This window comes from Lepisosteus platostomus, chromosome 4 (genome assembly GCF_059453375.1).
Source record: "Lepisosteus platostomus isolate fLepPlt1 chromosome 4, fLepPlt1.hap1, whole genome shotgun sequence".
Lineage (NCBI taxonomy): Eukaryota > Metazoa > Chordata > Actinopteri > Semionotiformes > Lepisosteidae > Lepisosteus > Lepisosteus platostomus.
In genome coordinates, this window is record NC_142614.1 from 20,827,294 (window position 1) to 20,844,461 (window position 17,168).

The window sequence follows — 17,168 nt, forward strand, 5'->3', positions numbered from 1 at the left end:
AGAATGCTCTGTGAAAGGGACAAGTAGACATGGAGACGAGATCTGATTTGTAACTTGACAACAGCAGCTTGTCCCTAGGAGTTATTGATTGAGTCTGCTCAACTTTTGCATGTTAATTAAAGGTGGTGTTTTTCCTTGCAGTCGTTCCTGCAGGCATGTCTTGCAGGGAAACCAGCTGTCAGCTGTGTTTGTGTAGTCTTCCTAAGTGTCTGAGCGCCTTAAGCTCAGAGAGTTAGGAAATGGGATAGAATGGCACAGGTGCTCTTCAGCAAAGACGCTTTGTCATCCCTGTGTAACAGCTGAAAAAATGCTAAAGTTGCTCCTGCTTTTTTGCAGAAGCTTAATAATCTGACAGTTCTCGTTTGAGATCTTATTAAAAGGAAGGTGGTGCAGAGGTGCAGACTAGACTCGTTCTTGTATTTTGTTAGTGTTATAGTGTTAGTATCCACTTGAAACCATTAACCCCTGTTGTCTGTCTGTATTAATAATGTGAAGTACTGTACATACTGAAATAGATCACTGAATGTCACAGTAAGGGCATAAGATAGCACTCGCACTGACGATAACATATTGTCATAGCCATTGAATATAACAGCATTACCAAAAAGTACAAAGGAATTTGAAAATGTGTTTGTGTCCTTAAACACTTTGCAGACTTTTACCTATGTTAACACTGAGTGATCAGTAGAGTAGATTGTAAATGTTCAGAAATAGGGTGTTATTATTTTAATAGAGAAAGATGCTTAAAGAACAGGTGACAATTCTGCACTTGCTCTGCATGATAGAGCGAACACTTATTTTTTTCTTTTTCGACGTGGTACCACATTTTGTTTTCATATAATATTGCCTACGGCAGCACATTTTTGTTACCACTTCAGTAAACATAAAAGGCCTTTGTACTTGAACACTATATCACTTAACCAGATTTCAGAGTGCAATGCTATGTACTGAAAGGCTTGGAGAAACTTTGTAAAAGCACAGTTTTTATATTAATTCTATCTCCAGTATCATGTGAAATGTTTGAACTCCAGAATCACTTTTTAACTGAATGGTAACTGAAGTATTATGGTTTTAACAAATGTGTGTCTTGTTTTAAAACATGTTTACTGACACACCAACTAGAATGTTGAATTATAAATATAATTGTGATTATGACAATAAGAATGATTAATTCCTTGCATTTATATAGCACTCCCAAGATATTATGTAAACCTAAAATCATGCAACTGTCAAGTCACCCCACTCTTGGACAGATGATTAAATATATCTGCATTATTTTACATTTGGGAGTTTCACATTGCATCTTAATTTGACCAGCAGTTCAGAAGTTTGGGAGGGTGAGGGCTATAATGTTAGGTTTGCAACAGTAAGCAGAAGTACCTTTTGAAGTTAAGTGGTCAGAAAATGGATAGATATAAGTTGTTTAAGCTAGAGATACTCATTGGCCATTATATTGTCATTCATTGCATAATCATTTAAGATCTGACATTCATATTAAGAGTTCATGACAGTAAAGTGAACATTTTATCTTCTGATTTTAATGGAGTACAATTCTCATGGATTTAAAAAAATCAATGACAATTACAGCAAAGTTGAACATTATCAGTATGTTACACTATGCAAAGTCTTTGTCAGATTGCAGTCTATCATAAGAACAGTAGAAAGGTTACAACTGAGAGAAAGTCAATCGGCCCGTCTAGCCCATTTGATAGGTATCTGTTGATTGATCAAAGAATCATCATACAGTTGTTTTTTGAAATATGCCAGAGAATCTGCTACAACAACATGGCTGGGTAGCTTGTTGGGTAAAGAAGTTCCCCCTGTTCTCGGTTTTAAATTCACTTCCCCATAGTTTCCACTTGTGCCCTCAGGATCATCTTAATTTACCTTAATTCAGAATTATGCACAATGCATCCATGAAATTAACACTTACCATCTTGTATGAACAACAAGCTATGTCTAAGGGTGCAGTTCTGATTTTTGAACCTTGGCTGATCTCTCTCCTTAATTTATAGAAGTTCTGTGCAGCACTTTGGGTTATATTTATGCATTACTCATGATGTAAACCTAAGTATTATGGTTGTTTTTATGTTTTGACCTTTCTTTTTTCTCATTCTCTCTAATGTTCCCTTTTGTGGTTGTTTTTGATCCAGTATGCAATTAGTAATTTTAGCAAAACGGTCATTTTGCATTGTGCTGGGAGGACAGTCTGCTTTTTTCCCCAAGCATCACAACAAGATTAGTTTACAAAGCAAATTCACTGCTGCATTTAAAAAGGATTAAAATTCAAAGTTCCACGTGTTCTAGAAATAAGAGCTGACTCTTTCCTTATTAGTTGGGATGACAGAGAGCTTCCAGTCAGAACAGATTTTACTATCCACTCTTGGAAATTTGATACAGTTCCATTTCTGTGCTTTTATGGGAGAGGGTTAGAAATGTGCTGATTGAAGAACCAAGATAATGTGTTTGTGTTGAAGAAATGAAAGATCCTTGCTCACCTAGTGAGAGAGGGAGTGAATTCTTCACACACACAATTTGTTGCCATTTAAGGTGCTGTTAATTGGCCCGTCATTAAATAAATGGGAATATAGACCAAAGCTGAGTGACCAAGAGGACTGAGTTTCCAGATTTCATGCAGACCTCATGCTGTGCAGGAGTTTCTCCATGAACTGAGCCTGTGGTGGTGATATCGCATTAGCCTATCTGAACGACCCAGGACCTACCCACCCTTAGCAGATACTTTTTAAGCTGCTAACCTGCACATCACTTCTTAATACAAAGGTTTTACAGCAGTAAATACATGTGTATTGAACTCAGACCTAGACAGCTATCCGTATGCAAGACAAGGGTAAATGCAATTGATGTAATATAACAAGAAACAAGCAATAGTTAGCATGAAACAAAACTCAAACACCCCATAAACACAAATTTTCCCTTGAACTCAGTCTTGACTGTACCTACTCAAAATTATTTTTGTCTTTCGTTTTCGACTGAAGGAGAGTCTCAGCCGCTTAAGTGGATCAGAAATTGGTGAATCTAAAGTCAATACAGTCACATAAAGAGTGACAGAAGGCTTTAGCCTTTTTTAATTTTGTTTTCATACACTACAGTGGCTAAAGCTAAATGGTCAGATATATGTTTGACATTCGTATTCTATCTTACTTTTATTCTGTTGAAACGTATATCTGCATGACTTATGCTCCCGATACTGTTGCTTAATTTAAATCAATGTTAACATTGTTAGTTAAGAATTCCATTGGAAGCATGAGATCATCATGAGACATTATTGAATTAAATGAAATACTGTATTTTGGTGTTTCTTACAAGTCTTTTTTTCAGCTTTTTTAGCATGAGATAATTGTAAGAATTGTCTTTTCCAATGGTAATGGTTTCATGTCATAGTTTCTTTTAACTGGTTTTGATTAAAAGCTAAACATTCAGAACAGATGTGAGATTTTGTGAGCAGTTTTAATCAATACAAAGAGCACCATTGATCCTGCCTATTCTGACACAAAGGTCATATGTTGGTCCTAAATTTTGAAATTGGCATCTTTTGTGAAATACAGTGAAATAAACCATGTCTCCATATTCTCTGTGTATTGAAAGGTGTAACTGTATCGTTCCATTAATGTATGCTGTCATCTCTGGGGTTTAGTCCTGTGAGATAACATGAGGGTAATATGATTCTCAAGCTTTACACAGCTCAATTATTCAATTAGCTCTTTCTCAGAAGAGAACAGAAAACTCACCTTAGCAAATCCCAGATCTCAATAGTAGGTAATTGTGCTAAATACAGTAATTTTTAAGTTTTTATTTGTATTTCAACTTTAGTGTGTCTCGGAACTGAAAGTTTTATGTTAAGAAACTGTCCACAGTTGTCTTTTCATATTGTTTTCTGTGTTTACTTTGTGTTTACACAAAAACAAGAAAATATCAGAAGCTTAGATGTTTTTATGATTTAAAAATATTATCCAAGTTAAGGATTCCCAGGAGAGAAATAATTATAAACAGCTTGTCTTTGGCTTTAATTTTTCCCTTGAGGGGAAATGTTTTATTGGACATTTCCTGCCATTGAGAAATTGTTTGTAGCGCTTAACAGTTCTTAATTTACTTAAGATGTGAAAACAAAACTGCAGGAAACTGATCTTGCTGAACAACTGGCTGTGTAGTACAAATCAGAATATTTTAAGGGCTTGATATAATTGCTCTAAATTTAACATTTTGATAATATAAATGCATATTTATGCTATTCACCTTGTACTATCTTTTAGTGGTGCAATTTGGAGTCTTTAAATTATACAATTGTCTATTTCTTTATCTCTGTGTGAGTTTTAACAGGCTTCAGGGAAGAATTTAAGACTGCTTTAATGTGTTGTGAATATCCCTGTATATTCTGGAATGCTGAAGATCCTGGAGCTGAATCTTGAATGCTGTTGCTTTTCACTTATTTTCGTAAGGAAAATAAGTATTTTTGTATACGTTTTCTAATAAAAAGAAAAAGAAATAAATCCCTTATCACAGTTACCCTGTTGCAGCTAAAACAGCCCCTGGTTGGGTTTCTGGTACAAGGATTCTCTTCAGAAAGACTAAGGAGATGCTGGACACGAGTATACAGTATGTGCTGTGTACTGCATGAATTGTATGTTTTATATACATTGAATAACTTATCATAAAGTTATTGGAATAACAATAATAACAACAACAATAATAATAATAATTATTATTATTATTAATAATAATAATAACGGCACTGATATTTTATTTAACAGACATGACATTGGCAAACCGAAGACAGTGTTGTTCAATAGCGTATAATTTGAGAATCGCAGGCTAGCAGGTTGTTTATCCACTGTCAGGAGTGGTAGCTATGAATTGCATGCTGTGAGCATTATTAAACAAAAACTGTCCATTTTCTGTCCCATTCTTACTCTTGTAGAGGTGCAGATGCCACATGTCATCTCAGCTGATCTCATAAACATTCCGTGGGGTTTAAGACAGTTGAGTATGGCATCTGACTTGAGCATATTGCAAGAAAGCTGTTACATGAGCAGCATGAGGACATGTAGTCCTGTTGGAATGTGGTCACATCAGGATGAACCCAAAGTGAGTTAAGGGCACTATAAGGGCAGTAAGTGAGGTTGTTTGTCCTGTTCAGTATTTGTTTTACAAAGAATATCTAAAAATGTACTTACTGTACATGTCCTAGTACAATAAATGCTTTATCAGTATGAAATGTTTGGATAGGGAAAATTTGTATCCGCTGAATGACAAATTTTGAATTAGAAAGTGAACTAAAATAGGTATTTGCATCCACAATCTCCAGGGATTCATATAAACAACTTAGCATAATATGAAATACTTTTATTTATCAAATTATTTAATGTGATTGTTTTCCAAAACATTTGCATAAATGTAAACGTACACCTCTTACTCTAGAGGCTGAAGACACACATGCTCTTCCTGAAAGAACAAATGTGTAGTAGGATATGGTCTTGTGATCTCTAGCACATTTGCTACTGGTCTAATTATAATCAGCCATTTAGAAAAATATCATTAAAAATACAAGCACGAACAACAGAGTCCAAGTCTTTGCACATAACTCAAAGGAGTGTCATAAACTGTTTTTGCTCTTTTTCTCTGATGTTTGCTTGCATGCAGAATGAACAATCACATCATTGTCATGTCCCAAGACAATCCTAGGACTTACTTTCAGAAAGAACAAGTCTTCAGTCTCCAAAAATGACATAAACATGTGCCTAAGTTGATTACTGCCACCCTCCGGGATGCGGATGTTTGGAAATTGACCAAATTGAATTAAATCATTTTAGAGTCCTGACAAGTAAAAGTATTTAGTATATTACTGAAAGGTTTATATGAGCCCTTTAAGCTGCAAACAGTGTGTTGTGAGTTTGAAGAAGAGGGAATGTATCTGAGCACTGTCACATCTTTTGCAGTATATATACTGTAGTAGGTCTAATCCAGACATTCTTAAGGGTCATTTCTGCAAATGAAACCAACCCAGATTCAAGCATATCCTGCTTTGTCAAACCCGATTCTTCTTGCTGTTAAGACTTTTTTTTCTTGGAATAACCACATTGATTTATTTTGTATAATTGCCATGAATGTTTCTGTGTTTGGGGATAATAGTAGTACATCAAGGGAAGGCACTTTGACCTTATGGCTTGGTGTTTTTTTTTTAAATAAATCCTCATATTGTTCCCTAGATGTCTGTGCACAAGTAGGCAACTCCAGTCATTGCATGCCAGGTTTCTGCAGGTGTTGTAGGCACCCATGCTTTTGCATGTGGTTGGACTTCTTAAGCACTTAATTAATTCAGTTAGGTCATTCAAATTTCAGATGTAAGACACCACACTTGATATTGGTTCTCTAGGATATAGGACTCACCTCATACTGTATGTACTGGCTGGACTACAGTTGAGATGCGGATGGTGGTTTGCAGGCCCCTGGAATGTCATGTTTCATTTTGCCTATTTTGTTTTTAGGATTAGACGGAGCCTGGTGGAACTTTTAGTTTCTCAGTGTAGAGCTTTGTGCTCTAATCTTGAAGTACTGCAACCCCCCAGTGCAGGCTTTTCTTTCCATAACGCTTAAGTATTTGATTTGTATTTGCATAGTTCAAGTCTGGAGCCAGCCAAACCAAGCTGCTTTGTAACGTGGTTTCCAAGGGGGGAAAGCAGCCATCCCTATGAGTGTGCACAGTACAGCATTTTACCACTGAAAATGATTTACTGTGATGAAGATGGGCGGCTGTGACACTGAGCACAGTTGACATCACCTTTAAATGAAAGCCCTCCTCCTCATGGGGACTCTTGTGCCTTGTTGCTGTCCAGAGAAAATATTTCACTTGTCTCCGTCTTACAATTGCTTAGACGGACTGCTGACCCATATTCCAAGAACAGAAAAATATCTACAGTGGTCTAACGTTACCATCGAGGTAAGAAGAATCCTCCAACCTCGGGGGTAAGTTGTGACGTTATTGATTTTTGTTCCTCCTCCTCTCCTCTGCTGTTCTTTGGACACAGGGGCTTTAATAATTAAATGAGGTTGCTGGAGGAGAGAGAGGGAGAGAGAGAGAGGAAAGGCTCACTCTGGTTGCAGTTTGTTGTTTTTACTGTCATGATTCTCATTGCTTTGGAAGGTCATGACACCTTGGTAGGAGGTTTTGAAAGAACTCTAGTGGAGCTCCTTTTGAGTTTTCTTGAGGAATAGTGAAGAATGCCCTGCTGCTTGGTGAGTCTGTATTATTCTCTTTTTATTGTGGGTAGGTTGGCTTCTTTTCACTGACTGGGCGGTTGATGAGGGTTACGAAGACTGCATGGAGATGGAGGATTACACTTCAGATATTTACAGCGTCATATCAGTTTATTCTACCATTTGAACCTGTTTCAGTTTTGTGTTTGGATTTGTTGTGTATCCAATCCATGAAGTTAAAAGATTGAGGTGACTTTTGCTGTCCAATAGCTTGTACCTGTTAGTAAAGCTCTATTGTGGATGTTTTGGCTCATCTTTCATTACCTTTCCTTGAACTGTGCAGGTGTGTAAAGTTGCAAGGGTAAAGTTGAAAATCAAACTTTGTTTCAATGGACAACTTCCGTTCAAAGGCAATTTTGGTTCAGTGATTTATAAAAATAATATATTTTCTCAGTAATTTCCACGTTTCAAGCAACAATGCTTTATTAGTGCTGTGCAGATATTTTAAGACAAAGTACTATACAGAAATAAGACAAATATTGAATTCTTTTGTATTGCTTTTCTTAGTAGTCGTGTTTGAAGAGACAGTGCATGTAGGATCTGAGCCAAAACACACCCTTTTTTTGTTTGCCATCATAGTTATAAGCTCTGTCGGTATGTCAGTACAGTAATGAGTCTAACTTTTGGCATATGGCATTTTCACCGATGCCTAAAATATGTTTTCCCACCATAAGGTAATCTTCTGATGTCTAAATTTTAAAAGCATGTTTTACATTTGAATATAGTCAGTAAAATTATCTTCTTCACAGTCTTATTAAGTCTTGAAAACAACGATGTAGGATTTCACATGAGGTGAATTCCATATGATATGTTTTTTTTGCTTTGTTTGTATGTGTTTAGCTTTTTTTAATGTAATGTTGCATTTTCAGATCAGGGTATTTCTGAAAGATATAGTGAATAATTTAATAGTGGGATTTCTGTTCAGGAATGTGGAGTTTTACCATTCTCATTTTTAGGGTAGTGTAAAAATGGTTTTAAAAAGTCTTTGGAATTTTTTAAATCATGCGTTTGGTTAGTAGTCTGTGAAATGTGTCATTTTAATGCTGGTAATACTGTTTTCAAGGTTTGCTGTGTTCACAGTTGTATTTTTACTTTGTTGCTAACTGTGACAAAGCAGACTTCACAGAGCTGAGGAACAAATCAGGAATTCAGCCTATAACCTATCTTTCTTTTTAATGTGTCTGTTAAAGTTTTATTGGTGTTTTTACCTTTAGTAATTTGTGTTGTTTTAGCCATCATGTTCCTTAAACACACAGTATCACTTGCTTGTGACCCTCAAAGCCCTTCTTTAAAGGACTCTCTCTGCCTCAGTCTGTCTCTGTTTCAGGTTTTCCGTTTGGAGATCAAAGCTACTTAACATGTCTTTTCAAGTGCTATCGCAACACTTCAAAGCCCCTTTCCCTTGCTGCCTTCCAGCTTTTAGTCCCTGAGCTTGTAGCAGAGTGTAGCACAAAGCCTTTTGTCATTGAAGTGTTATATTTAAATACCACCATACCAGCAACAAACTATAATTGAACGCCCTCTTTAAGTACACTGTTTTTTATTCTATGTTTAACTGTTTAAATCATTTTCTGTGTTTATTCTACAGTACTGTAGTCCACTGATGTTTTCACACATTAATCTTAATGTTTTCCAACCAATATATTCAGTACAGGTGATTTATATATTGTTTTATTTTTTGAATAAAGATAGCAAAAACTTTGGGGAAAATCCCTGGAAGGGATGGTATATCACGAAGGGAGGTATTGTATAAGCACCTCTTCTACACTAACACTGGGCCTGCAGGGTATGTTAGCTTCCTTGGGTCCACTTGACATTAGAGAGGCTAGCCTAGCATCTGGGGTCACATGTAAGGATGACCTTGAGTGGCCAACCACACTAAGTGAACATTGGATAAATATTGGAGCAGCAATACATGCAATAAACATTGGATGCCTTTATCTCGTACAGCTGTGGTTTTTGAGCTACATATGTTTTTGTTTTGTTGCTTCTTAAATGTAGTTCTTGTGACTTTAAACTGCAGTTACATTAATCTGGGAAGACACCTTTTTCTCTGCATTAGAAAGAATTAACTTGCGTTAATCATCTAGGACAAATTAACTTAATTAAATGTCCATTCAGTTTAACGGCACCTGCTTGAAGTTTAATGCAGGTAGTAAATTTGGAAATGAACAAATAACAGTGATTTTATTAGATTTATTTAAACCTTCACATCGTTGCAGCAAAATTACTTCCTCAAGTCAGGGCACAAAGTCATGACAACAGTTGTATGAAGTGGAACGCAGTAGAGCATAAGGTGATCTCCTATTGTAAATTTAATTACACTGCACTCACTTTTTAAACACACACAAGCTTTTTTAAACTACAAACACAGTGTATAATTATAATATGTAGAAAACAGTTATTAAAACTATTAGTTTATTAAGAATGGAGAACAAAAATATTCATTCCAGTAAGTTCATGTGAATTGTAAAAGTGCAATATACTGAATCTATTCTCTTTTTGCTTCTTTATACAGTATGTCTTGCATATGTTTTTCTTTTCTTGCATTTGTGGTCAGTAACAACCAGAACACAAAACAAGAAGTTTCTGCTCCAGCTCATTTCATGCTACAGTGTTGGTTGATTTTCTCTGTCTGTGGCCTGCTTTCCGTTTTCATATTTGCAAGTTTCAGTTGGTCCAGCTTGTATAAATATAATGTCAGTACATATCAACATCATCCTAGTAAAATAAGCAAAGACCTCTCATCTGCAAGTTTACCTTGTGTCACAATATTTTACATCTCCTTGAATGAGGTTTTGAAGCTTAACGCTTATGAAACCAAAAGATTATCCCGAGCAGCTCTTAATTCTCTGGCATTTTTGAAAATCACTGCAATTATGTGTTAGGAACAGCATTTGATTTCTGAAAGTAATGTATTAAACAAGATACTCTGGAATTACCACAGTTAGACAGTCTTTGTTTCTCATTGTGTGAATACTGAGTGCTTTGGACATTATTGAATTTTTTTATCCATTCCTGTTTGTTTCATTAATACTGTTTACAAAAAAAAGCTACTGCATGTGTTATCATGTGGTTACCCCAATTTACAAATATAATTTAGTCATATGTTTTAAGACATTTAAGGATTTTACAAAAGTAATTACTTTGGTTTCTAATAGCTAATCTATCTGAGGATTTTGTCTAACCATTTATTAAAATAATTCATAGTATCTGCTTTCACACATGGCTTGAGAGCTTGTTGCAGACTCACAACCCATTGTGTAAAACATAAAGTACTGTTTTAAATGCTCTTTAAAATGGTTTCCATTTATTTTCTCTGTTTTCTTGTTGATTCTGAAAAGGTTCTTTGGGTTTACTTTATTCAGTGCCTTTGAGGATTTTGAATAATTGAATTGAAGTCACCATGTAGTCTTCTCTGAAGATGGGGAAAAAAAAGTTTTTTGAGCTTGTTAGAGTAAAACAGAAATTAAGCCTGAGAATGTACAGTGCCTTGTAAAAGTATTTAGATACTTCCTATGGTGTCTCATTTTGTGAAATTACAAAATGATGCCTACACACATTTTTTTAATCTTTAATTATATTCAAAGCTGAATGCTTAAACAGAAGGACATTAAATTAAATCAAATCCGCTGATGTCTTGTTTATCCCTTGGGTTATCTGTTTTGGTTCGACTTCACCGACTTGTCATTTTGTTTCATATTCTCCCCCTTTTGTTCTCAATTCTGCAATGCTGACCAGACCAAATCCCATGAATACAGATAAAAGAGGGTCATCCAGTAATGTCTGTCACTTTTTCTTTTTTTTCTCTATGGAAGTGTATGATAAATGTTTTTGAGTACTTAGCATTTAAAAGTAAGATCTGTTTTCACCTCTGATGTATTTGAATGTGAAAATATTCCACATAAAGTGTAGTTGGTGACTGGTTCCATGCTGCATGCTGTCAGTGTGATGTCTCGGAAGACGGTGTCCTTCTGTATCTCATCCAAGCCTCCAAAAGCATGATTTTCACAAGCCCAGGAGATTTTGCATGTTTTACAATATTCAAACTCTACATTAAATTTGAAGTGCTACAGTATGTCAGCTTGGGAGTAAACTGTTACACAATATTGATTCACTCTTGTTTGACTGGTGGAGGTTTTGCTAAAAAGACAATGTGTGCTACTCTTTTCATATAGTGCAGTTAAGTCTTGTTTACATTCAATGTAATGGTATATCTCTCTTAACGTGTCATGGAATAACTAGATTTTGGGAATAGGAAATTTGTTCCATGTTGGCAATCATGGTCAGTGAAGCATAAACCATTTTATGGGAAATAAATGCCATGGGCATCCTAAGGTAAACTGCAAGATACTTAATGTACTAAGAAGTCTGTTTCCGGGTGGTGGCACCCATTTCAGACAGTGTTGCAAAGTTATTTTGTTATATGTACATTACTGTTGAAAAGTACTGGTTATTCCTTTAACAAAGAAATCATTGTTCTTTATAACTGTGTCATCAATGTAACTGTCATATATATATACTGCAGTTTTAAATGTAATATGTGGCACGGTGATTTTGCTCCGTATTTTGTGCATCTTTGACTTTGTTTTAAGATTGCTACACACCATGTGACATGACAGTGGGGTAAAACTAGAAGTATACTGAGAATCAAATGAGGTTCATCATTAGAACTGTTTCTGTTACATTTGATTATCAGGAATATTAAAATATCTTTGTAGCAATTGGGGTGAGATTGAACATGGGTCAATACATTATGCGGATTAATATTTGCCATCACCAGAAGATCAGGGATGCATATTTGTTCCTTTCTGTGTCTGATCCTGGTCCTGGAGGTAGTTTTTATTCCAGCTATGAATGACCAGGTTTTAATGTAACAATTCACTCGATTGGAATATTTAATAGTGCATTTTTTTCCAGCTCATAAGGTTTGAGATATTATTTTGCTCATGAAATAGTCATGAAGTGCCAATCTCCAACATGATTAAAACTAAGACAAAAATATTGAGCAGTTCAGATTAATCCTCTTAAGTCAGGTAAGGGTCTGGTTGAGTAGATGATTGTTTGAGTGGAACAAAAGCTGTGGTCCTCCAGAATCAGGATTGGAAAGCCCTGGACTGTGCAACAGTAATGATGTACTCCAGTGTAAATATGGTCATGAATGATCAATCACTAAAAATGATGCCAAGAACACATCTATATACTTTATTTTTTTAAATGTGTTTCATGTCTTATCTCCTATAAAACATTTCACAAAGGTGTTAGGTTATACTCCTTGATTTTGATATTTATTCCAGATAGTTCTATTTAGTATGGCCTTCAATCCCTCATTTGTTGAGGAATGGAAATTCTAGCACTTTCCGAAAAGCAGCTTCCACTTTACTTTCCAAATTACTTTTACGTTCTGCTCTATATGTGATGTTATGTTGAATTATATTTTGGGTAAATTTACCACATTTATAATCCAAAGATCTGCACAGTGCAGTATTTTTGAAGGTATTGTCAAATAAAATTCTCTGAAACATTTTCTTACAGATTACTGGCTGACAGGCATTAAATGTAGCATGTGCTTTCTAGAAACAGTTAATCTTTTTAGTTGTAATATTGAATATCTGAAATGCAGTGTTTTTAGAACAAAGCTTTCAACTACAAATGTTCCCTACAGTGGTGGCAATGTTTTTGGTCTGAAATTAGGAGGTCGGTTCTATCTCAAACCCATAAATTTAGCATGTAATGATAATCTCCTTTTCTGCTCTATACCCATCCTTACCTCTATTTATTATGGTGTGAATGTTTGTAATTCAAGCTGTTCTGTATCAGCTGAACCAGTTCAGTCATCCATAACATTCTCCTCCCTCTGGAGTCCTCTGGCATTTTAACGAAGCCTTGAAAAGCTGCATTTCCTGGTCTGCAACTCTGTTTAATGCTAGTGTCTGAAAACAAAAGACTGTCTGGGTTTCTTGAATTGACAATTAGATATAATTTATGTCTGACTTACAGTATGAGGATGACACCCATCTGTTATGTTTAGAAAATACTCTAAGAAGCTTCACAAAGCAACATTATTGCTTTTGCTTCTAGAATCATTAGAAATAATCTTTTTAAAACATTTTAATTTAGGGATATTTTATGTTTTTTTATAATTATATTCTAGCCAAGTCTGTGTTAACAAGCATAAAGCTGTTTTATTTTGTAGAGTGAACTGCAGCTTGCATGCTTTGGCTGTTTAGTACCCATTTAGTATCTTGTGGTGCACTTGAACAGAACTTTAAAGCAATGTCATAGCCAAGCCAAAGACCATACGTGCACTATACTAAAGTGTTTCTCTTTAGAAAATTGTCAAATAGTATTTTAACTTAGCCATCATGGATGCATACTTCTTTAATTAATGAAAATTTAAGGTTTGGGTGTGGGCCTCCCTCATATTTAGGTTCCATCAGTTCAAGTTTGGAAACTCTTGAAACTGGTTATATTTCTTCTCCATTAGTTTAGTCATAGTAGCCAAACTTAGTAATAATTTATTTCAGTGCAGCAACTGTATTTTATATGGAAATACAAATCATAGGACAGACACATAGTGGTTAGCAGTATATACATACTGACCACATCATGCATGCAATACACAGAAACTGCATAATTATTAGGGCTTGAAAGGCAGGGGTGCTATAAATGTTTAAATGTCAATAAGCAGTTTTATGCTTTCCATCTGTAAAGTAGAATTGCAGCATGTCAGTGTTACAAATATAGGGTGCGATTCTGTTAGAAAGGTGTTTTTTATTCCAAGCTAAGCATTATCCCCAAAACAAATTTTTAGTTTTAGAATTTTTCCTAGGGGTTTTCATTGAATTAAGCTACATGCCTGTCTGCATCTCTGTACACTTTTTAAACGAGAGAGAAAATATATTTAAAGGACTCCCCATAAATCTAACAATGTAGTATTAAATACATGTCTATCTCATGATCCTTAAATGATTTACTCATTTAATCATGACTTGTCCGAACAGTAGATGAACAAATATTTGAGAAAAATATAATAAAAAACGTTATTGCAGTCAGTTATGCAAACTCGTCAGTACCTTGTTGTTGCTCATTGTCTTTTTTGAGCCTGTTTATATTTTCCGAATGGCTGTATAATTAGATTGGCGGCTTGTGTGCTAAGAGGTCACAAGGTCACGTCCCATGATACCTCTGTAATTTTTGAATGCTAAAGAGATGTGAATCACATACACAAATTTGGAATAGACTGCAATGGGGAAGAAAGCAGACGTATCAGTTGATAAGTTGATGGCTTCCTCAAGCATCTGTTTCTCGAGAATTGTTTGAACGGTGGGGGTGTCTGTTGATGGGGAGAAACAATAACATTTTGGAATGTATTATGGCAAACCAGGAGAAATATGGATACCCTTGTGGAAAAGAGATGGTCTGGATCCTACAGCACATTCTATAGAGGGTGAAGGAAACGCATCAGTGTTCATGATTATTTTGCTAATATAGCAACAAAAACTAGGCTTTGACTAAGTATTGTTTCCCTGTGAGACTCAAGAGTTTTGCAGTCTGAACATTGTGCATTACTTTTATTATATTCCATTCAATATTCCTATAAAGGTGCTGTAGTATAGCAGCAGAATCCTCCAGGGCTGTTCAGTTTTAGAGAAGAAAATATTTTCAGGTTGACTACAGATTCATCTGCTTAAGTGTATTTGGATTTTTGTGTTTTGTTTGGATATTTAAATAGGCGTAGTCATCAAATGTTTTGCTAGAGTCATTGTCTGGTATATTTCATAGTAAGAAACACCCTTCAACCAACAGAGGCTCACTCAATGATTCAGGAGTTCAAGAGTCAGTCTTTTAGCATGGTGCTTCTCATGGCTGTGGGGATGATGTCCATAATGGATAGCATTGTGTCAAAAACTGAAAGTAATGGAGAGACTTCACGTTCGACAAGCTGTGAAGCATTTGAACGCAAGGCATTGTAATGGCTGATCATGCTAGGAATCGAAGAAACAGGAAATTGCAAATGAGAGGAGGCTAGTGAAGAGTAGCTGAATGATCCAAGACACAACAGTGACACAACAGTTGCAACATGACTTGGCAGCCTTATTCCATTGATTCCTGACCTCCTTCATGTGAATAAGTGCCTTCTGTCCTCATTCCTGATTATGCATTTATTATCCATTTATGTCCCCTTCTCATGATCCTGGTGTTGAGGCCGAACTGCTGTTGCCTTTCCTTTCAAAATTTGTCAAGCAAAAAAGATATTTTAAATCTCTCCATGTACTTGGAAGAAATATGTAGGCATGCATGCAAGCTTCGTCATGGGAAACTTTCAGGTTTGTGATAAGAACTGTGTGTCTGCTTGTGAGGCATTTCTTTCAGTATCCTTGCATTTCTTTCAGTATCCTTAAGATCATTCTGTAAGCATGGTTGTTAGATTTCACTGTGCAGGCACTTTGTTCCCAGTGGCTACTCCGGTAGCCATGGTAACGGCATCCCCCACAAAGATGGTGACTACTACTTCTCGCTTTACTAATTGTGAGCAAGCCAGGCATAGCTGCCAGCTTGCTTGATTTACGAAAGTGTCTTTTGAAAGGAAATACTAGGGGCTGTGTTTTTTTTTTCAGGTTTAAAAATAGTGTTCCAGCCTACATCTACTTGGCCAAGAGAAGGTCCTCGGGTTAATGTATATGGTTCGCATTTAGAAAAATTTCAAGTGACCTATAACCCATTTTTATTTCTTGAGATTTGCAGATAGGCAGAATGACCCCACACTAGCTAAAAGGACTTACAGCGAACTTTGGCCTAGATGAAAAGACAGTGGATGAACAGGATTTATGAAGGGGAAGAATGTGTGTTTGGTAATACAAAGAAAGATTGGCCTTTTGCATTGGGTGTGGTATAAATAGCATTCATAAATGCACGTTTTATAGACCTGTCATTTTTTTGTATACTCTAAAGCATCTAATTTTTCTTAAATTTTGCAAACTGTCTTGTTAATTTTTTTCTTTTTTGGCCTTTTCTTAGGTTTAACCAGTTTGAGTACATTTGGGTGGACCTTACTACTGAACTGAAGACTGCTGAGCTGAACTTTTTATGAACAAGTTGGGAATATTTACCCATTGAAACTATGACAGTCAAGTGAGTCACTTTTGTTTAATATTCAGTCACAACCGATTCAGGAAATGTATCCCTTAAGGATGATATTTGCATCTGCTATTAACTACCATACTGTATATTATATCTTTATGATCATCATTGCTTAGTGCTGTCAAAGATTACAGACCCTATCAAGAATATAAAGGCCTCTTGTCCCACTGAAACTTACGTGATTTGCATTGTGGTTAATTTGCATCCTCATTTGCTCTGGTATGTTTGCAGTCGCTGCTGTCTGCTTTTGTTTTCTTCGTAAAACCATTCATTTGGAAATATTGAACCAGTGCCACCAACTAGCTGCTCTGTCCTGGGATTTCTAAGTTCACAGTGCAAACAATGAACAAAAAATAGGCCACAAAAATTAGTGCAACTTGCAATCCAGTGTTGTGGACAGCTGATTGGGGAAGGAAATAATGCAGGGTTACAGACATTTGTTTGTATTCAGGCAGTTCAGTATATATATTATAGTTACTTTACCGTTTATTATTGTTGCTGTCAAAAGTGTGTTTCGCCACCCTTTCTGGCTATTGGACAATAAATCCCTCGTGGTGCACACACGGGTGCAAATGTAAATATTTAATTAGCACTACTGCTAATTGTAACTTATGAAAAAAGTCACTTCAGGTCAGCAAATCCACTTTAAACAATTCAGTTTCTTGGTATATAATATTGGATTAGTATTTTTTGTTGCTGAAAACCTTGTCTGTTACTGATGCTTTAAGCATTCACTCCAGAACAGCTAGTGT

At 35.8% G+C, this 17,168-nt stretch overlaps 1 protein-coding gene across 10 annotated transcripts in view; it reads left to right on the forward strand.

Moving 5' to 3' along the window:
- Window positions 1–17,168, forward strand: part of sema4d (sema domain, immunoglobulin domain (Ig), transmembrane domain (TM) and short cytoplasmic domain, (semaphorin) 4D) — a 72,614-nt gene that overhangs the window by 5,202 nt on the left and 50,244 nt on the right. For 6 of the 10 annotated variants that reach the window (XM_088628974.1, XM_088628975.1, XM_088628976.1 and 3 more), the window contains exon 2: window positions 16,294–16,407. The exons of 1 other annotated variant lie outside the window; for it this stretch is intronic. In XM_088628974.1, coding sequence (XP_088485100.1) covers window positions 16,397–16,407 — 11 coding nt within the window. In that variant the 5' untranslated portion in view covers window positions 16,294–16,396. Of the gene's footprint in view, window positions 1–6,851; window positions 6,982–7,082; window positions 7,252–16,293; window positions 16,408–17,168 lie in introns of those variants that run through there. 3 more of the 10 variants (XM_088628968.1, XM_088628967.1, XM_088628972.1) reach the window with 3 other exon arrangements.